General features: G+C 44.1%; 6 protein-coding genes across 6 annotated transcripts; 3 read left to right on the forward strand and 3 right to left on the reverse strand.

Moving 5' to 3' along the window:
* Positions 1-595: 595 nt before the first annotated feature.
* Positions 596-3,360, forward strand: SS1G_04473 (hypothetical protein; the record flags this gene model as incomplete). The annotated part of the gene is made up of 8 exons (XM_001594615.1): positions 596-1,774; positions 1,841-2,281; positions 2,385-2,480; positions 2,531-2,664; positions 2,713-2,732; positions 2,849-2,951; positions 2,999-3,035; positions 3,085-3,360. 8 exons carry the CDS (start codon positions 596-598, stop codon positions 3,358-3,360), a joined length of 2,286 nt encoding a protein of 761 aa, XP_001594665.1.
* A 1,378-nt stretch (positions 3,361-4,738) lies between these two features.
* On the reverse strand, positions 4,739-5,063 carry SS1G_04474 (predicted protein; the record flags this gene model as incomplete). Its single annotated transcript, XM_001594616.1, has 2 exons — positions 4,739-4,782; positions 4,862-5,063. 2 exons carry the CDS (start codon positions 5,061-5,063, stop codon positions 4,739-4,741), a joined length of 246 nt encoding a protein of 81 aa, XP_001594666.1.
* A 610-nt stretch (positions 5,064-5,673) lies between these two features.
* On the forward strand, positions 5,674-6,690 carry SS1G_04475 (hypothetical protein; the record flags this gene model as incomplete). Its single annotated transcript, XM_001594617.1, has 1 exon — positions 5,674-6,690. One exon carries the CDS (start codon positions 5,674-5,676, stop codon positions 6,688-6,690), a length of 1,017 nt encoding a protein of 338 aa, XP_001594667.1.
* Positions 6,691-8,047: 1,357 nt separating this feature from the next.
* On the reverse strand, positions 8,048-8,960 carry SS1G_04476 (hypothetical protein; the record flags this gene model as incomplete). Its single annotated transcript, XM_001594618.1, has 3 exons — positions 8,048-8,380; positions 8,436-8,781; positions 8,839-8,960. The coding sequence occupies 3 exons, from the start codon at positions 8,958-8,960 to the stop codon at positions 8,048-8,050; spliced, it is 801 nt and encodes a 266-aa protein (XP_001594668.1).
* Positions 8,961-9,360: 400 nt separating this feature from the next.
* Positions 9,361-10,709, forward strand: SS1G_04477 (hypothetical protein; the record flags this gene model as incomplete). The annotated part of the gene is made up of 2 exons (XM_001594619.1): positions 9,361-9,600; positions 9,651-10,709. 2 exons carry the CDS (start codon positions 9,361-9,363, stop codon positions 10,707-10,709), a joined length of 1,299 nt encoding a protein of 432 aa, XP_001594669.1.
* Positions 10,710-11,548: 839 nt separating this feature from the next.
* On the reverse strand, positions 11,549-19,746 carry SS1G_04478 (hypothetical protein; the record flags this gene model as incomplete). Its single annotated transcript, XM_001594620.1, has 5 exons — positions 11,549-15,750; positions 15,810-18,908; positions 18,959-19,046; positions 19,095-19,647; positions 19,700-19,746. 5 exons carry the CDS (start codon positions 19,744-19,746, stop codon positions 11,549-11,551), a joined length of 7,989 nt encoding a protein of 2,662 aa, XP_001594670.1.
* Between the last annotated feature and the right edge of the window lie 2,492 nt (positions 19,747-22,238).

Here is a 22,238-nt window from a genome sequence, read left to right on the forward strand (position 1 = left end):
GCAATATGTGCTGCAGTTACATTTCGTTCATATTCGACCATCATTCTTCATACTACGCATCATTCAGCTCCCCATTACATCTATGTGCATTAGATGAATTCAGCCCTTCTCTGCTGTCATGTCGGCTATTTCGTGTTCTAGTAGACATCCTTGTTTTTTTTTTCATGTATCTTCCTTCCTATCTCATTTCCGTTGCATGTTATTCGCCTCATGAGGAGTATATCGAACCATAGACGGCTGCTTTTGATCCCGTGTCAGCCTCTAAAGCTCGTGTACGAAGTCTTGGTGGAAAAGACCATAGAAGCTATGGTTTTGTGTTGCAGGTAACGTTGTCCTTGGCCGTCAGAACTTGTGCGCGGCTTCAATAGTTTCCATGCGGTACTTACTCAAAAGTGACATGAGACTTTTGCGTGCTTGGATTTCACTGCTTCATTTTATTTTACTTCTTAAGGCGGGGCAAGTACCCCCTCATTTCACGATATCTATCGCCATACAACTTCTCATTCTTCCCTCGTTCTGAAACCAGATAACACTCGTTATAGCGAACTTTGAGTTCTGAACTTCATAATATTTGTCGCTTTCTTGAACATTCAGAATGTTGTTATTGTACCACCTTGTTACCCATATTCTTCCCTTGAGCTTGTTCTTAGATGCAGCTCTTGGCCATCGGGTTCATCGCCGAGACTCCGCTGCCGCGGCTAATGGGCCACAATCAGAATCAGTTGCAATCACCAATGGTCAGGCTATTATGACATCGACAGTGCCTGCAGCACCTCTCGCTACACTATCCATTGGAAAGGTAGCTGTCCTTGCCAATACCACAGCTGCCACAGCCCCTAAGGCAGAGCTTGTAGCTGTCGATGCAGTTGATACTGTCAGCAGTAAAGTTCTTATCATTGCACGGGATACAGTCTCCGCATACTCTGCTTGGAGTGGACTTAATGATCGAGGAATTCCATATGAAACCTTGATTGTTCCTGCAGCTGGTGTAGCACTACCGGCCTTGAACAGTTCAGAAACGCAAGGCAATTATGGCCTCATCGTTGTGATGTCAGAAGTGAGCTACTCCTACACCGGCTTGGGATACCAAAGTGCATTAACAGCCGATCAATGGCAAGCACTCTACAATTACCAAGTCTCCTTCCGAGTTCGGATGGTAAGGCTTGACTCTTATCCGTCCGCTGCCTTTGGTACACAGGCTTTAGGAGCTTGTTGCGGTGATGGTGTTGAGCAGCTTGTTCACATTTCCGATAACTCGGCATTCCCTAAGGCGGGACTCAGAACAGGTGCTACCATGAGTACCAAGGGAATTTATCACTATCCTACTCAAATTATAAACTCCACGTTGGCAAAAGAGTTTTTACAACTTGGTGCTTCCTCCGATGGCCAATTTACTACTGCGAGCACAGCAGGCGTCATTAATAACATTGATGGCAGAGAACAAATGGTCTTTTACGTTCCATTCTCCACTGATTGGGCTGTAACCTCTGTATGGTTGCAACACGCTTGGATCGACTGGGGTACAAGAGGCCTTTATACTGGATACAGAAGAGCACTATTACCTACACAGATTGATGATATGTTTTTGGAGTCAGACATTTATTCGCCCACTGGAACGACCTACCGTATTGGCACGGATGATTTGGCACAACATATTACTTTTATGCGCACGATCAATTCCAAGTTAAATGCTGGAAGCAACTGGTTTATTGAAGTTGGTCACAATGGCAACGGAAACATCGAAAAATCTGATGAACTCAACAACGGTGGAAAAGTAAGTGCTCTTTTCGGTTTTGTGACTTCTCTTTTAAGTTCCGCAAAATTAACTTATGCAACCTAGACCTGTAGTCCTGGACCTATTGAGTATGGTGAACAGATAGATACACCGCTGGAATGGGTCAAGCCTCTTGGAACGGGAACCAATATCTGGCCTTCCACAGCGGGTCTCTATCCCAATTACAGCTCAACGTGCATGGACAAGGACCCTTTGCTCCAATGGTGGACTACTCCCTCTAATCTTAATGCTTATGCACACGTATCCCACACGTTCACTCATGAGGATCAAAATAATGCGACATATTCCGATGTATATAAAGAAATCACTTGGAACCAGGCCTGGCTCGCTGCGACTGGAATTGCTAATGCCGAAAAGTTTGCTTCGACAGGACTTATCCCGCCCGCCATCACAGGACTTCATAACGGAGATGCGCTTAGGGCTTGGAGTGACAATGGTATCACACATGTAGTTGGAGATAACACTCGACCGGCACTTCTAAACCCTGTAAGTTACTTTGTCCAAAAAGTTTCGAGGAGCGGCCTTTTCAAATGTTCCACGCACCTTGCTTCACCCAAGATCTATTTGAATTTTGCTAACATGGACACAGAACAATGAACATTGGCCTTTGTTCACTACTGTTGCAGCTAACGGTTTTGCCGGCATTCAGATAACTCCTAGATGGGCGACTAATATTTACTACAACGTAAGTTCGATTTGGTCATTTCGAGAATGTAAATATCTGACAGCAATTAGTGTGACACGCCTGCTTGTACTGTCTTGGAATGGATCAACACCAGTGCCGGATCGGGTGATATTAACACTCTCCTTGAGATCGAGAAACAGACAAACGTCAGGCATTTGCTGGGTCTTCACCACGATGCCTTCATGTGAGTGCCCCAGACCCCATTCTTCCATCCACATTAGCTAATTTGAAGCAGGTTCCATCAAGCCAATTGTAAGCCTTAGCCCTAAATCCTTCTTCGTTCATCCTTTCTCTTTCCCCGTTTGGCTCGATGTGGTGCCCATAGAAAATCTCCAAAATCGACACTTACTAACGCATTGGTGTTCTAGTGCGCTACAATGGAGGAGCAACATACACTATAAATGGAGTGACGGCAAAACTCTCGCTGTTCATGGCTTGGGTTGAGACTGTGACGCAAGAATTTGTTCGATTGTGAGTTTTACTCCTGCTGTAATACTTTCAGCACTGACATGATGTAGGGTTGACTGGCCTCTTATCTCCTATAAACATGATGATGTAAGTCTCAAAGCTGCTGTTTAATCTATCTGTCCTGACCAAGAATTAGCTTGCTGCCGTGTTTCTCAACCGCATGACCCGAGACGCTTGTGGGGCCAGCTTGTCATATCAACTCGACATCACTTCCTCATCAATCACTGGCTTCACGCTCTTCGCAAACGGTGACACCTGTTCAACGCCAATTCCTGTCACGCTTCCTGGCCCGGTCACCGACACGCAAGGAGCCACTGTCGAGCAGATTGGCAGTGACCCTACAACTTTGTGGGTCACTTTGTCAGGCTCACCCGTCAGCTTTACTCTAAGCACTCCACTTCCAATAGTGTAGCTCCAATCTCACTAACAGAAAAGCAAGAATAATTTTGGTCTGAGAAGTGGAGCTGCAAAAAAGAGCACTCACTATCAGTACTTTTACCTTGTGTCAATAAAATTCTCTTCTTGTCAATGGATACGCTCTATGCTATCCCGAACTTTGAATCAAAAGTTTTGTTCTTTTTTACATACTTGAATTGGGATTATCACTGTTCAGATAATGGGGCTTTTTTATCTCAGGGTAAAAATTGATGGCAAAGCTTCAAAATGCAATTGTCATACATATATCAATCACAATAATTTCTTGGCGTCTAATCTGCTCTTTTTTTTTTTCAACCATCCACCGCGTGAACGTGACCGTACAACAATTCTTTTGTTCTGCTCCAACAATGCGCCAAAAAGCATACATAACTTTTTCATTTCCCAATTTGTTAAATTTCTCAAATTTCCAAATTACCTCCCTCTCTTAAATATTTTTAATTCGCTACCAAGAAATGAATCTCAAAACCCCGGAACGTTCGGGTTACATTACATATAAAATTCTAAATCATACATGCATGCCATTGCCATACCATAATCACAACCAACACCCGAATGAATCCCCCGCAAAAAAAAAAAAAAAAAAAAAAAAACTCGCCTAGCTTACTAATAAAGCGCCTTATCCTGATCCCGTGCCCCGCCCCGCCCCCGTATTACGTGGATACCACTTTACGTATAAACATGAGCCGCCGCTACCAATTTTTTTTTAATTTGCGCAAAATATTCCCTGTATGTACCTTAAATTTGCATGGGGGAGGAAAATATCTGTGCGCTGCTAGTGTTTCTTGTTTATTGTTTTATTGTTTACATAATACACACGACTCACGACTCACGACTCACGAGGAGCATACGGAGGTAGAAAAAAGGTAAACAATAATACCTAGGTATAGAAAAGTGTAACTAGTAACTACACCGCTTGCTTGCTTGACACCTCGGTGAATATTTTTTAAGTTATCTTATACGAATATGTATGGAGCAGCTACCTAGGTATGCATAGATACGCGCAAACCTCGGTGTCTTTTCTGGGCGCTACAGTGCCGCATACATAGTACATACCGTCTCGTGTGTGAGATTCTAACATTCTAGCCCTTACGGGTCTTGTTGGCTTCGCTGGCCTAGACAGATAAATGCACGCACGCTATGATTTATCTGACAGACTGACGCTTTTCTCTTCCCATCTATCTCCCGTGCGTGGAAATTATTGCATAGCCACGCAAATGTCGTATTCATTACCTACCTAGTTACCCTACATATACGTAGGTATGACAGCACTTGAATCTTGATACATGAAAAAACAAAAAAACAAAAAAAATACGATGTACAATGTACAGTAATGTATGTACCCAAGCATCGCATCATCGTAATGTAGTAATAGGCGCCAACGCTTCGGGTATTATTACTTGCACATAATATAAGCTACATGCTACATATCCAACATCTACCCTACCTGCCTACCTACCTAATGAAACGCTACCTACAAGTGCAGGGAAACGTGCTGAAAATCAAATCCATGCTCTGTAATCGTATCACTTCACCGGGTGGATTCTCCCGTTTCTGGGAGGTAAAAGCCAAGCGTTTCCCTTGCTTGACTTGGTATTTTGACGATGACTCTGTACGTATATCAATAACAACACCATTCATTATTCTCAGCGTGTCTGCGCCAAGCACCACATATGCCATAATGAATGTATTGAGACACTCGAGATACATGACACGCCGTACATTTCTCGGTTCTGGTGACTGGATTTCGGGACAGACAGACAAACAGGAATGGGCCTAAGCAGAAAATCATTACACCAGAAGTAATAAATTCGGAAGTGCTCGGCGAATGGAGCTGGAGCGTTTTCAGCTTGGAAATTGGTTTCCTTCCGATTCAATTGAGGGGGGTATCTTGTAAGCCTGGCTACGACTTCATTCCGTATTGAACCTAGGGAGGCTCGTTTTTATCTTGTTCAGCGGCATGAGTGAGGCTGTGCGTATTGGATGAGACGGGGCGTTTTTGGCGTTACTCAAATATTCACTCGGTGGGTTTTACTATATAGGATCACCTTAACGTCAAGCTCAGAACATGGAGGCCATGCAACGAAAACGTCGCTATCGCAGTGTTCGCGTAAAAACTTTTCTCGCCCCGCCAAGATAATCCTCTCTTGTTTGATCCTCCTCATTTCCAGGGTCTCAGCCTGATCTTTTTTTTTTCTCCGACCTGCCACCGCATCATCAGGGGTTGTGTAGTTTGCCTTGACGGTTTGCCTTTTTGGTAAAATCGTATCGGATATCAGGCATAAACAACATGTCGTCCGGAGGGATATTCAAGTCGCCTCTCACGAGCGAGAAGCTCATTACAGATTCATCCATGGCTTCCAAAGGGCAGAAGCCTGCAAATCCGCACAAGATTTTCACGAGAAAATGCAATATTATTCTTGGTTTAATTTTCCTCTTTCTGCTGGCAATCGCCTTGGCACTAGGCCTCACATTCGGTCTACGCCATCACCATTCCTCCCCTCCAACTTCCAGTCCTACCCCACCTATATTACCGATCCCTCCTACCAACACCTCATTTTGGACCCCAAATCTCAACGCTTCCAATACATGGAACATTGAGCTGATATCGGCCCTGGATCCCACCAATATCTATCCGAATACAACCATCTATGACATCGACCTCTTCCTTTCGGCCAATACCACGCCCCCAATAATCAGTACCTTACATTCGAAATCACACAAAGTAATCTGCTATTTCTCAGCCGGCACCATCGAAACATTCCGTCCCGATGCAAACCGCTTCATTCGTTCGGATTATGGCAAGCAGCTCCCTGACTGGAAAAACGAATACTGGGCGAATATCTCCTCATTAAATGTCCGATCTATTATGCTATCCCGTTTGGACCTGGCGGTCAATCAGTCCTGCGATGCGGTAGATCCCGACAACGTCGATGGCTATTCCAATAACAACGGGCTCGGGCTAACAAAAGATGATTCGGTTGAATACATGCAGTGGTTAGCGGCTGAAGCCCACGGACGGGGTTTAGGGATCGGCCTGAAAAATGCTGGCGAGATCATCGACCGCGTGCTAGACGACGTGCAGTTCGCTGTCAACGAGCAGTGCGTGCAGTACCAAGAGTGTGACACTTGGCAAACCTTCCTTGACAGTGGTAAGCCCGTATTCAATATTGAATACCCCAAAGATGCGCCGAAGGTTAGTCAAGTGGAAAAGACGGATGTGTGCGATGGCTCAAACATACATGCGGATGGATTTTTCACCATTCTTAAGAAGATGGAGTTGGATGATTGGGTAGAAAGCTGCTGAAAGGGTCTTGGCGTCGTATGTCCAGAGTGTATTCCACCACTTTAGCCTAAAGGGGATACGATGTGGCTGAACGATATCGTGTACCAATTAATCTCCGCACATGCTTGTTTTCCCGCAACTCAAATATATTAATAAAATATTTAAAGTTGTGTTCATGAAACATGTGTTAGCATCGGATGGGCCGGGTGAAAATTTCACCACGAGTGATAAAAATTTCCTGTAAAAATGGGTACGCGGAGATGTCGACGATATACGAACCTTCATATCAATCTCGAACCTACGTTATCCCAATGTTTGGGAAAAATATGGGACCTGTGTGGGGATCCTTGCGCGAATCATCAACTCTTGACACATAGAAACTCAACCTACATACCACCAGTAGGGTTTCTGCAGCAAGAAACTATTTTTGGCATACTTTCAAGAATGAAATTGAAAACACTATCAAAAGTTACGCGGGATGTAAATTTTCCGTTGGTTCACCTGCCATTAAAATTTTAATATACAAAATAGAAGCTTCCTTTTTGAACACAACTTCTCGCTCGATATCATTGAGCGCAGGCGTCGGTATGATGATGTGCATGAGCCCTATGTCTCGAAGTGGAAGCTGCACTAACCGGCCCTTGAAATATTTTCCCCGGTGTCTCTGCTTACTAAATAGGTGTATATTGGTAGTACCAGATGCACACCTAGCAATTTTTGCTAAGCGATGTAACCGTAATCTGGTTGAAACCTAAAACGTAACCTAACCCTGTCAAGCTGCCACGAAAGATACTTTCTGATTGCGGGGTATCAAGACAGGATATTATGATTTGCAGAATTGCTGCAGGCTAGATGCGACCACAACAGCTCAGCTCCTGGGTTCCTGGCCCGGTTCAACTTCCAAGATGGCGAAATAAAACGGTAAAATTATTGAATCTTATAATTTTAGCGTCGCTTATTTTTATCGCCATCGATGATGCCACGACTAGTTGATTTAGCTGTATTGGGATAGAAGGGCCGAAGCGCATTTTGTCAAGACATTCTGCCATATTACTTGGCTCTTGCCAAACAAGCTGTGCTTATCCATTGGGATGATTTCAACCATGTTGAAGGCGCAGGGGTAGCTGTCTCATTGCATACTGAGCGGCAAATATTCTCGGGAAATTTAACCTCCAAATCACCACATAAAACGAAGGATCGTCGCTGGCCCGAAACTTTCTCAATTATCTTGGCAAGACATAAACATGTATAACCAGTTCCAACGCTCTAAATGCTCCGCAAAATCCGACATCATAATGCAGCCCGAAGTGTAAACCCTGATACCCAGTCTGCAAGAATGAAAATTTAGATGAGATGAGATGCCCCTTCCAGATCCTCCTTAAAGGCTAATTGCTTGGATGAATTGTTCCCAATGATCCCCCAAACTAGTATAGAGATCTGTAGCCTGACTAGTAATAAATAATACCCCTACAAACTGCTTCAGCTTTTCAATCTCAGACGCGACGTCAGAATATGTAGTCATCGAGGAATGTGGTACAGAGTGCATTAGGCATGCCAACCGTCCTCGATCCACGTCGAGATCCGTGAGAGATTTCTCGAAACCACTTTCATGATACGTCTGATGAGTTGCTTCGAAAACTACATTGATATCTGGTAAACAGGTGCCAGACATTAATCTTGAATGTGGAATTGTTCCTGGGTTGTGAATGACCTGTTGGTAAATTATTGTCAGAATTTGTAGCAAATATTGCAGGATATACACGTACAAGAGGGTCTACACCCAAACCAGAACAACCTTTTACCGCGGAGTTGATATTTCCCAAAAATGAAGCATTTGACGTGGTCCATTCGTTCGGGGTTTCATCGAAGAATATGCCTCGGACGCCGAGCCCATCATCTTCAAGCCTCCAACCCGCGTAGACCATGACATCTTCTAGAACGCTGGAACATGGCCTGGTTGCATATGCAGTAGAGACATACCCGACAACCACAACGTTAGGATACTGGTTCAACTTGCAGATTTCTCTCCTGTAGTTACTATCAAGTGATTGACCAGGACCATTGTGGGGATTTACCACGACGATGAACTTGATACTCGGGTAAGTAGTGATGCTATTCCTCAGTCAGCCTCCTCGTCGATATTTTTAGATACAGTAATTCCCGACGTACCTTTGAAATAACCGTTCCCAAGCCCCTGGGGAGGGATAAATGTAAAGAGGGATGAGAACCGACAAATTGGTAGGTATCATTGAAGTAGCTTTCTTAGATTTCCTAGCTTTCTTGAAGAACATTGTCTATTAGAAGAAGAAATGATGGGATAAATTACACGGCTAGGCTGCTGCAACCTAACTTCTCTTTCAAGGGATTCTGAGGATTTCGCAAAATGTCCCCAAGAAGGAAGGCAGCCTCAAGCCCTATATCGAAAGTATTGTAACGGCTGAATCGGGCCAGAAGAATTGCTTGAAATTGCACTTCAGCAGTGTTGGAACCTGGCCCGATATGGCACGCAATGTAATCACGCAAAGTCTTGGTAGTAGTGCGATCCAGAAGAAAAATGTGTCAAAACTATAATTATATACGAGTTAGCTGAAAGGACTTTCAGTGAAAAGGTATAATAAGAAGAAGTCAAAGCCTTGAAACCAACGCATTCAACATAAAGTGCTTTATCTTTACAGGGATTCTGCCGAAAAAATGCCTGGCTCGACAAATTCTTCCACAAATTCGGGAGCTTCCACTCCCGAACGACTCTCTTCTGGTAATGAAAGTAGTCCACTTGGTACACCTTTAACAGAAAGATCCTTAATTTTTGATGAAGAAGATATCAATTTTGCATTAAGAAATGCGATTAACGATCAATGGATATTGGTCGTCGGTGGTCTGGGGTTCATTGGTAGTCACACAGTCTGGGAACTAGCCAAGGCCGGGTACAATGTAATTGATACTGCTCCAAATTTCCCGGGAAATAGCTAACAAGTCTGTAGGTGGCCGTGGTCGACAATCTCAGTAACTCATTCTTCACTGTCTTTGAAAGACTCCAGTTGATGGTCAACCAGCATTATAGTGTTCAAGGCAAAAATGGACACAAACCGTCACTCAAATTTCACGACGCGGACTTTAGAAACATCAACAAGATGACAATGATACTCAAGGAATATGACTATTCTAGCGTAATGAGATTCGATTCGAGTTCTGATGACCTTTGCAATAGTCAGCGATCAAGAATTTCAGGCGTGATTCATTTCGCTGCGTACAAGGCTGTGGAAGAGAGTATAAAGCAGCCCCTGAAATATTATTCAAACAATGTTGGCGGCCTAGTCGATTTCTGTGCTCTTCTGCAGGAATTCGAAATTAAGAAAATGGTATTCAGTTCTTCTGCAACTGTTTATGGGACAGTTGCCGACAGTGGGGTACCACTCCGAGAAGAATATGTAGTGGGGTCAGGATGCTCAGGTCTCACAAACCCCTACGGACGTACCAAATGGATGTGTGAAGCAATCTTGAGTGATCTTGCCAATTCAGATCCCGATTGGGAGATCACTGCACTGCGCTACTTCAACCCGATCGGATGCGATGAATCAGGCTTGTTGGGTGAAGACCCACGAGTTGCCGCCACGAATTTGATGCCAGTTGTTTTGCGGGTGCTCACTGGGGCATTGCCTGCACTGAACGTGTATGGTGATGATTACGACACTCACGATGGCACGGCTGTGAGAGATTATATCCACGTCACTGATCTTGCAAGGGGTCACTTGGCAGCTCTCAGCAATCGACCAAACGGGGGTTTCAAGGTCTATAATCTTGGTACTGGCCAGGGATACTCTGTGCTCGATGTGGTGAATGCAATGGAGCAGGCTACCCAGAATAAGATCCCCATCAATATTGTTGGCAGAAGGAAAGGAGATGTTGGAAAGTGCGTAGCACTAGCGAACAAAGCCGAGGAGGAGTTGATGTGGAAGACGGAGAAAAGTCTGGCGGATTGCTGTAAAGATTTGTGGCGATTCTTAGAGGGTACAGCAATCACCAAAGGACAAGCATGCTGAGGCGTGAAATGGGCAATTTTGTGGGTGGAATTCTTGGAAGTAACTTTAATTGTGAAAAAATGTATTTAGCACTGTCATAAAATAATGTTTGAGGGCTGCAATAAATTGGATTTCAACAAACTCAACGTCGTTTGCGTGTGATCAATCTAAGATAAGCCTGCTTACATAAACTTTATCACATGACTCAAATTAAGACGGTCTATCAAAAAAGGACGGCGCATTCAGAAAACCAATTGAAAAGCAAAGAGATGAAGTGTAAGCATTCTGTCCATGTAGAATGAGAATTCGGCTTCTTTCCTAAAAAATTATATTGTTTGGAGGTATGTAAAAATTTCAAAGTGCAACAACGTGGATTTGAAATATGAGGCTTTTCTCAGCTTGTTCCGCGTCAAATGAGGGGTTTGATACTCAATCTTCTCATGTGGATAACGCCCTCCTCACCCTCAACAATTGAGAAACGGCGCCGAGAAAGCCACCTGCATCGTGAGCCTCACATATGATCATTATAAGCAGAAGATTCAAGTAACGTCTTCAAGATACACGTGAGGATCGTTCTATGCAGGAAAATGAGGCAGAATAGCATAAAGGTAACGTATATTCCAAGAGTTAAGGAAAAATGCCAGAAATGGCTTGTGAGTAAAATATCTACATACTTGGCGGGTATCATTATTCCTTACACCGTATGCACTATACGCCGTCCTGACCTTTACCACCCGGTTTTACCATCGCTCTCGCATGTTCTACAAAGAGAACCATCCCAAGCGCACAAATTATAGTACACAAACTCAAATATACATAATGTACAATAGATATCCAAGATCATTCTTTCCCATTACTGTTCAGCCTAACAACCAGTGTTTGAGGCTTTCGGAAGTGCTTCTCTGATTTGTCCATAATTCGGTACTTTCGATTTTCTTCTCAACTTCTTGTATGTTCCTTCGGATCAAAGATTGAGTCCGTGGTTCAGAGAACATAGGGAGCTCAACACTATTGCTTGCCATAGGCGCCATCCACATACCTTCCACAGAGACCTGTGCTATAGGTGATGACTTGGGTATCCAAGTCTTTGAATTTGCGACTGTTGAAGATGGAATGAAGTCGACTGAATTTTCAGGAGCCTTTGGAGTCACTATTTCTGCTAAGCTCGAAGCGGACGAAAAGCAGGAATTGTGAAGCCAGTCGGTTCCAACCTCAGAAAGGGAGTTCGGCATGAAAAGTTCTGATGACTCGAGTCTTGGAAGAACCGTCTGGGGAGAGGTTGACGACTTATGGGGATAAAATATGTCGCTCTTCATGAAGATGTCGGGGCGAGCAATTGCAGTCAATGAGGATACTTCCCATGTACCGCTAGTTTCTTCTACTGTGACCTTTGGTGATGGGCTCCACAGACTTCCAACTCGTGATTGATTCTTGACTAGGGGCTCATCCGTGACAAGCTTTGCAATCGTGTCTTCTTCTGTTTTGAACTCCTCAGCTGCTAGTAATTCAGCAATTTCCTCTTCAGTAAGCGCTTCTACATCAGCCATTAACTCCTCGAATGTAGGCTCTGCAACAACTGGTGACTCAATGGCTATGAGTTTGGTGACAGGTTCGTCGATCACTAGCTCAGAGACAGATACATGTAGCCAATTAAATTCGATCTTTTTCTCAGTGTTCACCTTGAAAAGCTCCGTAGAGCTTAGACGAGGTAAATTAGAAGGACGGACGGCAGAGAATCTCCTAGCATGGTTGAATTTGACATTTGCGAACAAGTCTGGCGTACGTGTGGTTACCACAGAAGATGCTGTCCACATCATAGATTCACCTGGGATAGTAGTGATAGGTGGGATAGATAAATGTAGCCAATCAATTTCCATGCTCGATTTATCTTTAAGCCTGAAGAGCTCAGAGGACTCCAAATGTGGGAGAATAGATGAGCGTGTGCCAGGGACCCTCTTGATACGTTTATGAGTTATATTTGAGAACAAGTCCGGAGCACATGAGCTATCAGCTGTCCACATTATCGGAGCTTCCTGAACTTTGACTATGCGTGTCGCGATGGATGCATTCAACCAATTTATTTCGGGCTTACTCTTGTTTGAAACTTTGTAGAGTTGGGTATGTTCAATGCACGGAAGAGGAGAAGAACGAGCAGCAGCGGTTCTTCGAATATATTCATGCTTAATGCTCTCGAACATATCTGGGGTAGACTTAATTATCCTTGAAGACGGTTCCCACATGAGACCACCAGTGGGTTTGGTAACAGTAATAACAGGCTTTTGGAATAGGAAATTGCGGTTTTCATTGGGCTTGCTTGAAGCATGAAGCCATTTTTTGGAGACGGGTAAGACTGGAGATGGCTCCCACAACTCATGAGATTCTAGAATTGGCAATTTCATGATATTTTGTGCCGTAACTCTTCGTTTCGACTTAGAGACCAACTCTTCAAAATTCGGCCGAAGTGTCTGTACAGCAGGAACTTGTAGTCTCCACAGACCGATACTTGTAATTGACGTCATGCTCGCTAATTTTGGGGTCCAGAGACTAGATTTGGACGTTGGATGAGAACTTGTCACAAGGCAATGTCCGATACAAGCAGGATGAATATCCGTTGCGGTTGAGACGAGAGTAGTAGTGAAGAATACGGGATGACGAGATGCAACATTGTAGCTTGTATAGTCAATGACTTTCATCATCGCTTTACTTTGTTGAATCTCGATAACACTGATTCCCTTCACCTCCTTAGAAGTTCCTGCAGCGATAGCCTCCTTTAGGGCATCTTTCCACATGAACGCGAATGCAGTAGGTCGCTGCATTCGTGTTTTCTCAGCAGAAGCAGTCTTTCCCAGCGCTCGGTCCCAATCATTAACACTGGCTGTGAGACGTAGGAGCTGTGTATGACCGATAGCAGCAGGATGAATACTGTCTACGTCTGAGACAAGGGTTTTCGTAAAGAAAACTGGGTGGACTATTGCGGGATTATACACAGCGGAGTATGTTGGGCCTACGATATCTCCCAGCACCTCCTCTGCAGCAACTGGTGCCAAGCTGTTTAAAGATGTTTGAAGAGGTTCGATGCTTAGCGACCCAAGAGCTACAGCTTCATTAAGAGCAAGGTCCCAATCAGCAGCTGTTGCTTTGAATCTAGGCAGCCCTGCAATGATAGCTCCATTCAAAGCATCCTCCCAGTTGGCACGGAATGCGGTAGTATTTCTATATTGATGTCTAATAGCTCTGTGGGCTGGCCTGATCAGCTTCGTTGGCACCACAGATCTGCGAAATCTTGGTAATTGAGGCTTTTCCGAACTAAGGGGAAGGTTTGCCTCAAAAATATCCCTGTAAGACAAAACACTCGATTGCCTGAGTGGCTTTGAGGATGCAGCCTTTGGGAGAGATCTTAGAGTAGGTTTAAGAGAAACTTGACGAACAGGCAGCTTTGACTGATACTTGGCTAGGTCAATAGGAGGTGGCGGTGGTGGTATGAACTCTTCCTTCTTTTTGGCTGAAAGCGTTCTTCGCATTGAAATAGAAGCTAAAGAGAACAGTGATGATGCTTTGGTACTCGTGGAAGCAATGGAGGATGCATCCGATATATCAGGAGATGATCTTCCAGAACTTGTCTCTGATGCTATCGACGGACTACTTGGTCGAATTGACGACTCTGAGATCCAATCGTGATCACGCTCTAGATTCTCTAGATGCAATAAAGACGATCGTCGCCAAAGTCTATTTGATACCAGCTTTGAAAGGGCTCCGGGCGTACTTCGTGCTTTGGAGGTCAAGCTCAATGCGGCTGGTTCTAGCTCGGTGTTGCGATAATTCAAACGAGACGACCTTGGTTGAAATAGACCCTCGCGGGTAGCATCAGCGACTATTGGACTTGCGGTCCATAGGAAACTGCGGTTATCGGCAGCTCTTGATGGAATCGGTTTGGCCGCACTGATCAATAGCCAGTTTTTGCCGGTAGGCTGCGCAAGCTCTGCTAGTGACCATAATGTCTTAGTTGAAATTACAGGTAATGGGGATGAGATCATCCGTTGGATTTTTTTGAAATCGATCGCAGCCGGTATTTCGGCAGTTGAGCGGAAATTCTGGCGCCTAGCCTCTACAGAAAAGAGGCCATAATCTGGAATTTCGACGAAAACCGCTGGGGAACTCCACATGAGGGTTCTGACAGTTGTGGGTAGCGACTCGGGCTCGAAGTAAGAATCCGCGATTGACTCTTCGTCCAAAACTTCACTGTCTCCGCTAGTCCAAAGATCATGGCCCATGAAGTTTTGCATCGGCGACGGTGGATGAGGTTGTGTTCGAGCTGTGCCTTGCGGTGATGGGATATATGATTGCCATATATCAGGACTTGGTTGAGGTAAGCCATACTCAGATATCTTCGTATCTGCCGATATGCTGTTATCCCAAAGCAGCGGGTCTTCAACGAAAACTCTAGGTGAATCACCTGAAAGTATGAACAAGTCTTCGGAGTTGTCTTCAGCAAAGTTGGCGACTGGCGCTGCCATACCGGGAACAAACTCATCATCTAGGTTGAAGTCGTCTTCATGAGAAAAGATAATGGTTGAGTTTCTAACCTCATCATTGTATTCTCCATAATATTCATTATTATTATTAAACTCCTCATAATCTTCGTTCTCCGAGCTGAAATCAGTCTCCGAGCTAGTCTCATAATCATCGTAATCATCAACAATATCTTCCGAAGACCGTATCGGTGGCAGGAGGCTGTCCTTTGAGGGAACATCAGTGGACTTAAGCATGCTTGCTATTTCCCACAGAGTGGTCTCGTCAAACTCATCTTCACTTTCTGAAGTCATATCAGAGCCAAGCTCGTCTTCCTCGTCGTAATCTTCAAAGAAAGATGTAGATGAATATTCTAATGAGTCAGGCTCCAATTGACGTGATCTTGAGTCGAGGGCCGCGTTCAAGGCTGGTCCTGTTTGGAAGAATGGGTTGTAGGTTTGTTGGGGCATGGCTGTGTCAGATCGCTCTCCCCATGGGAATTGAAATATTCCTAGTGTATCGCGTTTGTTAGGGAGAGGTTCAGGGTTCTCGACTATTTATTGTTAGCTACAAATTTCTATATAGAGCAATATAACAGCAATGAATACTTACCGATGTCTGCTAAAAGTGTGATACGCTTAGATCTTCTTGGAGGCCTTTGGGTCACGGGGCGAGCTTTGACTGTGGATGCTCGGACTGATTCCGATGCCCACAATCCTTGCACCAAAACACTGCCGGATCGCACATTCGGAGATGGTTTTGACCACAAATCACCACTGCTGAGGATCATTTCAACGCCAATTTGTCGCAGAGCCGAGCGGAGATTCTTTGCTGGAGGCTCGGGAGATCGACTAGCGGGCTTGTCATTGGCAGAGCTCCAAAGGAATGAGGCAGCTGTTTTGGGCGATTGCACCACTGGCTGCCACAACGACGCTGGGTAATATGGCGAAGGAATTGAGCGTTCATCCTCCTTATTTTCTCCTTCGCTTTCATATTCGCTTTCGGACTCGATCTCCAACTTGCCCTCCGTAGGAGTAGGACTTTCCATTGGTGCATTCGGTGCTTTGGAAACCGACAAGAAATTGATACTGCTATTGCGAGAATGAGAAACTGTCGGGGCATTCTCCATGTAAGACATTTGTGCATCAGCTAGGCGCTGCTGCCAACCACCAAGGCTAGAGCTTTCCTGAATTTTATAAGGCACAATTTCAGCTTCTGCAGACGTCCCGTTCAGATCATCTCTCATTTGTTGGCGCATGAGTCGAGATGAACTACGGCGTAATCCCAACGATAATCTTTGTGATGCCCTTGTATCCAGAGCAGATCTTGATGGCTCGGGGGAGGCCTGGGATCTTGGAGTCGCAAGAGTTCCAGTCGATGACATAGAATCCCGACTGAAGTTCTGATGCATCTTTTGCCAATCGTTCTCCTGCTCACCCATCTCGCGCTCAAGAGTTTCGAGTAATCGTAGTCTTTCCAATCCGTCATCACTTTCAAAGCCTCCAACATTTTCCGTAGCTGGCATACGACTAAGAATTGATCTCAATGATGCGCGTCTTGGCTGTTCAATTCGATTCAGTTGGTCTTCAATGTCTTGGAGAGCCCTTCCTGGCGAGTCTAATGCTGGGGATGGTTCAACGTTGCGAATGAGAATTGGAGAAGCTCTACCACGGGCTGGTTCTAACAATAAAGCCGTTGGTGGAGATATTTTCCGTGTGCCATGCTTCAATCGCCGATCAGAGAAAGTAGGCAGCTCGTCACCGATACGTCGGTGCCATGTTGAAGTTGAGTGTTTTGCCTCAACAGGTAAGCCATCAATATCAAAAATGAAGGACTCGCTGTCATCAGCCACAGATTCTGCCATGGATTTTCGATGTTCAGCAGAATTGATTGTGACAACCGTAACCTCGTCGCTTTCGCCTTCATTATCCTCTATTGCTATTTCTGACATTATCTCCAACCTCTCAAGATCTTCCAAAAATCTCTGACTTCTCTGCGGTGAGAATGCAGAATACGATGAACCTCTGTATGTGTCAGATGTATTTGATGGACTAATATAGCTCACGTAACCTTCCTCCATAGGACTCGATACTTGTACATCTCTTTCACGAGAGTCATTGGATAATCTTTTGCTAACCATCTCGAGAATATTTTCAGTGGTAAAATTATGATTTGCTACCAAATTCTTTGAAACACTTTCTTCTGTATTTGAACGATATTTTTCCAGATTTGCATCCGCTCCTGTCGAGTTTTGTTTGGCTGGATATTCTTGTGGGGTGAGTAACACAATGGTTGTTGTCCGTTTAGAGACAGAATTACCCTGCTCTGGCTCGATTGAAGTAGCTAATTTGCTAGCCATGCTTGGAAGATCTGGAACGGACGAGCGACGATTATCAAGTAGACTTACCCCTGGCGGAGCTGGAAACAGAAACTCTATCTTCTCTTCGAAGGTCATGCTTTTGGTGTCATTGGGTAAAAGCTTCTTCAGCTTGGAAGCAGTATACACCGGAGGTGGCTTTGGAAGTGGCGGCAGCAGTGATGGACTGCCTGGGGTAGTGGTGAGCAAGGACTTTCTGCCCAATAATGCAGAGCTTGATTTACTTCGTCTGGGAACAGGCAACGGCTCATTTCCAAATAGTCCAGTATTTTTGTGTCTTGGAATAGGCCTTGCTCTCTGTATAATTGATTCCCGTGGTTCAAACCCCGAAGTATAAGGCGTTAAGGGTGACAATTCCATTAAGGATTTTTGTTTGAGATGTCCTGGGGTTCTGCTGATAATGGACTCTACCACTGCAGGGTTGTCGTAAATAATATCATTCACTAACATAACTGTTTGTGGTTGAGGCTCCGCTCTCTGTCGAGGCATTGTTGATTTCTGAGATCTAGGATTCATCGGTAACCCTGTGACAGGTCTGAAAGTTTGCTTCTCCTCCAATGTTTCCAGGTTATTAACTCCTCGTGGTGAACGACGTCGCACCTCATCACGTGCAGGAGAGAGTAATGCAGAAGTCGACAACCCCGATGCAGCCATCCACTCATTAGCCTGATTTGATGCTTCTTCTTGTGCAACTTCATTTGCTTTCTTTAAAATATCCTCCGGTGACATCCTAGATCGTGGAAAGTCCGCCCTCGGAGTATTGGGCAGCGACTTCTTGCTGGCCACTGCTCTTCGTTCACGGTCGTTCATAATAGCAGTCTTGAGATCGATTGTTGCAATTCGTGAAAAGGGTGTATCAGGATCCGTTTCATCGTTGACTATAGGTTTTGAGATGGCAAGACCTCGGACAGATACCTTTGGACGTTTGGAGGAGACTGAAGTTGACATGGAAGGGTTCATGAGTCGCTCAGTCGCTGGAGTGCGTGCTTCTTGACCCGATGCCAATGATGATGCACCAAAGATTGTGGGGTAAGCACCACTTGGAGCTTGGTAACCCGAAGCATTTCGCGCTTCTCCTGAATTTCCATCGCCGGCGAGTTTTGTGAAGCCCCGAACATCTCTTGAGGTTGGCGTTGAGGAAGGATTGGCTACAAATAATTGACTTTTAGTGCCAGGACGACCAATTATAGGGGATCCTTCAGCTCCTATACCATTTTGAAACATTCCTCGAGATATCGCCATCGGGCTGGTGGAAAATGGAGATTGTGCACCCGGAGTCACAGAATCCTCTTGCTTCGGAGACAACAATGCCACTGGATAAACGGTAATGATGCCTACGATCTATATTAGTATATCCCGGTAGCCGTAGATGAATAGCACATACCAATGAGCACAAGAAGGCCATTTGCAGGTACGACGGTTCGAGCGATCAAATCAATGCTAGGTATCCCAAGAACCATTGGTACACTGGTCTAAATCTATATCAGCATTTGAGTCAAAGAAATGTTGCGAGCACATACTACGGTCCAGATGGCAAAACCTGCAATGACGAGCAATAAAGCTCTATTCTGCAATTTTCGGTCTTCACGATTGTCTCTAAACATCCCCAAAGAGCCAGCTTGGACGAGTAGAGCCCCAACAATGATAAGGTCCATGACCAGAACTACAATTGCAACAGGTAATATCGAAGTAGTGGCGATACATGTAGGTGCAAATTGAGGACGAGTAACTCCGGCCAAAATACCTCCCACTATCAATCGAATGCCCAATAGACCTTGTAAAATAGCTCGAATAGCGGTGATCTTCATTCCATGGCCAATTGACCACATCAAGAACTGTTCCAGTGCCACCCTCGCCAACTGATCGAAACTCGTTGTAAATATTAGTCCCGCCTGACAAATTCCGGTACCCGTCGTCGGCATCAAGAGCTCCAAGAAATCAATTTGTGCCCACAACACACTAAACAACAAGAACAGTAAGAGGACCAGCCTCCGGCCGTCCTTGAAAACGTTTGAACCATGACCCTTAAAATATATAAGAAATGCGCCGGTTGCTGCCTGCAGAAGTATACCACTATAATGAATGTTAGCAAGAATTTTAAAGATATTCGAGTTGATGAACTAACAATGAGAATGCAGCCGACAAGGTCTGGATGGCATCCGGTATAGTCATCGCGGCACAAATTTGAAAAAAATAATTATAATGTAAGTTCCCAATCTATGGGTAATAATGTTAAGAAAAGAAAATCATGAGTGAACATTATGTTCGTAGCTATCAACGCGAGCTCATGTTCGGCGCCGGCGTCGTCAACAACAATAATTGTTAATATCAGGATGTTTAGATTTGATGAAAAAGAAGAGGGGACAAAAATGCAAGATGAGTGTATAGCAAGGCTACCATCACTCCAGTAGTATTTTCCAATTGAAGAAAACACCGACTGAATGGGCTCCTAAACGGCGATCAGGCACGGTCTCTACTCTATTTGGAATGACTGCCCCGAATCAGACAAGTGTTGGAGTAAACTGTAACACAGGCTCTAACAATGACAGGTACCGGCATTGCGTGAAATGAATTTCTCAACAGAGACTCAAACTAAAAGAACAATAGTAATTGGGTAATAGAGAGTCTTGATAAGACGGAGGTTGTTCTGTGCGTGGGTCTTACTAGGAGGCACGGTTTCAAATGAAACTTGCTAAGTCTCAAAATCACATGGACACGATCTTCCTCTTTAGGTCCAATAACTTTATATTCGTCGAAGACACCTGATAGAAGTCCAAGACTGAAGTGATTCGATCTATGCTTATCCAATTCCGAAGAACAATGAATGGAAAGATGGTTTAGATGAGCTGGGATTACAAAGCGTTGTGAATGGTAATATCTAACCCTTCCATACTTACTGTATCAATGATCTCAAAAGGAGTCCCGAAAAGACTAATAATAGATCACCTCCAACAACGCCATGTGGACTCGAGCAGCGATAATGTGGGGAGCATTCAATGATAGACAATGCCTTCGTTCCATCACTACTTGTCCTCATGATCTGGGTGGTGAAATGTGCTCGACACTGGAGCAATAGCACACTTCGACCTCGTATTTTTGAGTAAAATACGTCCGAGAAAAGGTATGCCAATTTCCCAAGGTCAATGAGTATCCACGACTCATCCTTACCGACCATGTAGCCGGTGAGATTTGTTGACACTGATCATTGGGTTGTGTAGAGCATCGTGGTGTGCCAAGTCTTCATTTTTCCAGTTGAAACAATTTTGAAGATCCAAGCACATTCAATCTCTCGGCCTTCACGGTCTTCTAACCTTCGAGCGCAAAATTATTGTTTGCAATGAGGAGCCAGGATATAGACTGGCAGGTTTTGGTGATCCAGTTTGTCGGAAATTCGAAAATCATCACATCAATATAACCTTAAGTTGAAAGATATTTTAAGATCGGAAGATTTAGTTGAATCGCACTAGCATCTCGGCATTCCTTATCACATATTATCACATGAATATTGCCATTTTGACAGGATCCGGTGGATGATTTTATGGGTGCATTGAACACTGAAAAATTCATCCTACAATTGATAGTTTTGATATAAATATTAATCGCTATGATAACTTTGAGTGCACAAAGTATGCTCCTCATTTGCTGCATGTTTGCAGGTCTGTGTCACGTGCAGTATTTTATTTGGCTAGGTGGTGATAAGGTTACAGCTGGATGTATTATAATCGCTGATGCTATATACATGTATCAAGCTTCTAATACAAAAATCAACATCACAGACCTTAAAGATCACCAGATGTCTGCACGCATGTGTAAGTCCTAACAGCTCTTAACATTGACTCTCACAACTATCAAGGACGGCTCGCCACCAAAACCCCCAAATCAATCTTCCATCTGGAAAAAAGCCCTCAACTCGAAAGATTTTCAAAGTAGACCTCTATCGCTGGACTACCATTGGACCCCCAAAATTCCCCAGTAATCTTCCTCTTAACCAAACACCAATCTCCCCGATAAAGTTAGTCTCTGAGACGTCGACAAATCAATAACATACGCTCACTAGCCCACCAAAACTCAACAATGACAAGAAAGTATCAGCAAAACCCTCGAATTGAAATGGAAACTATTAGAAACAAAGCTAACCATCTGCAACTTCTCTAAACCTACACATCTATAGAGTCCTTCAACTAAAAGCCTTTTGACTTTAAGTTTCAGAACGGGATATATAATACTTCTTAATACACTACTCTATTTGCAATTCTATGAACTTAAAATTCGTGTTCTCTAACTATCTAATATTCGATGCAAATCTAACTACTAATTACCTAGATATAACAGAGATTCTTAATTTCCAGTCATTGATCTTCCAATCTGGCTGAAAAGAAAAGGAAAATGAAATATGCAAAATAAAAATAAAATCCTTCTTGAACTCCATAGATGCTACGTACCCTTTTCTTCCCCCGCTTCCCATCTAGATCCTAACAGAAATAGAATCTATCTATCCATCAGACATACAAGAGGAGTAAATTGAATTAGTTCCAACACTTTCATACATATCCATCTATGTAATCCATATATATCCATTTACAGAGCGACTCGGCGAATATACGTCTCATCAGTGACAAAGTATTGAGCAGTGTTATCATAAATTTCCCACTATCTAATCTTAA

This window comes from Sclerotinia sclerotiorum, genomic scaffold (assembly GCF_000146945.2).
Source record: "Sclerotinia sclerotiorum 1980 UF-70 scaffold_5 genomic scaffold, whole genome shotgun sequence".
Lineage (NCBI taxonomy): Eukaryota > Fungi > Ascomycota > Leotiomycetes > Helotiales > Sclerotiniaceae > Sclerotinia > Sclerotinia sclerotiorum.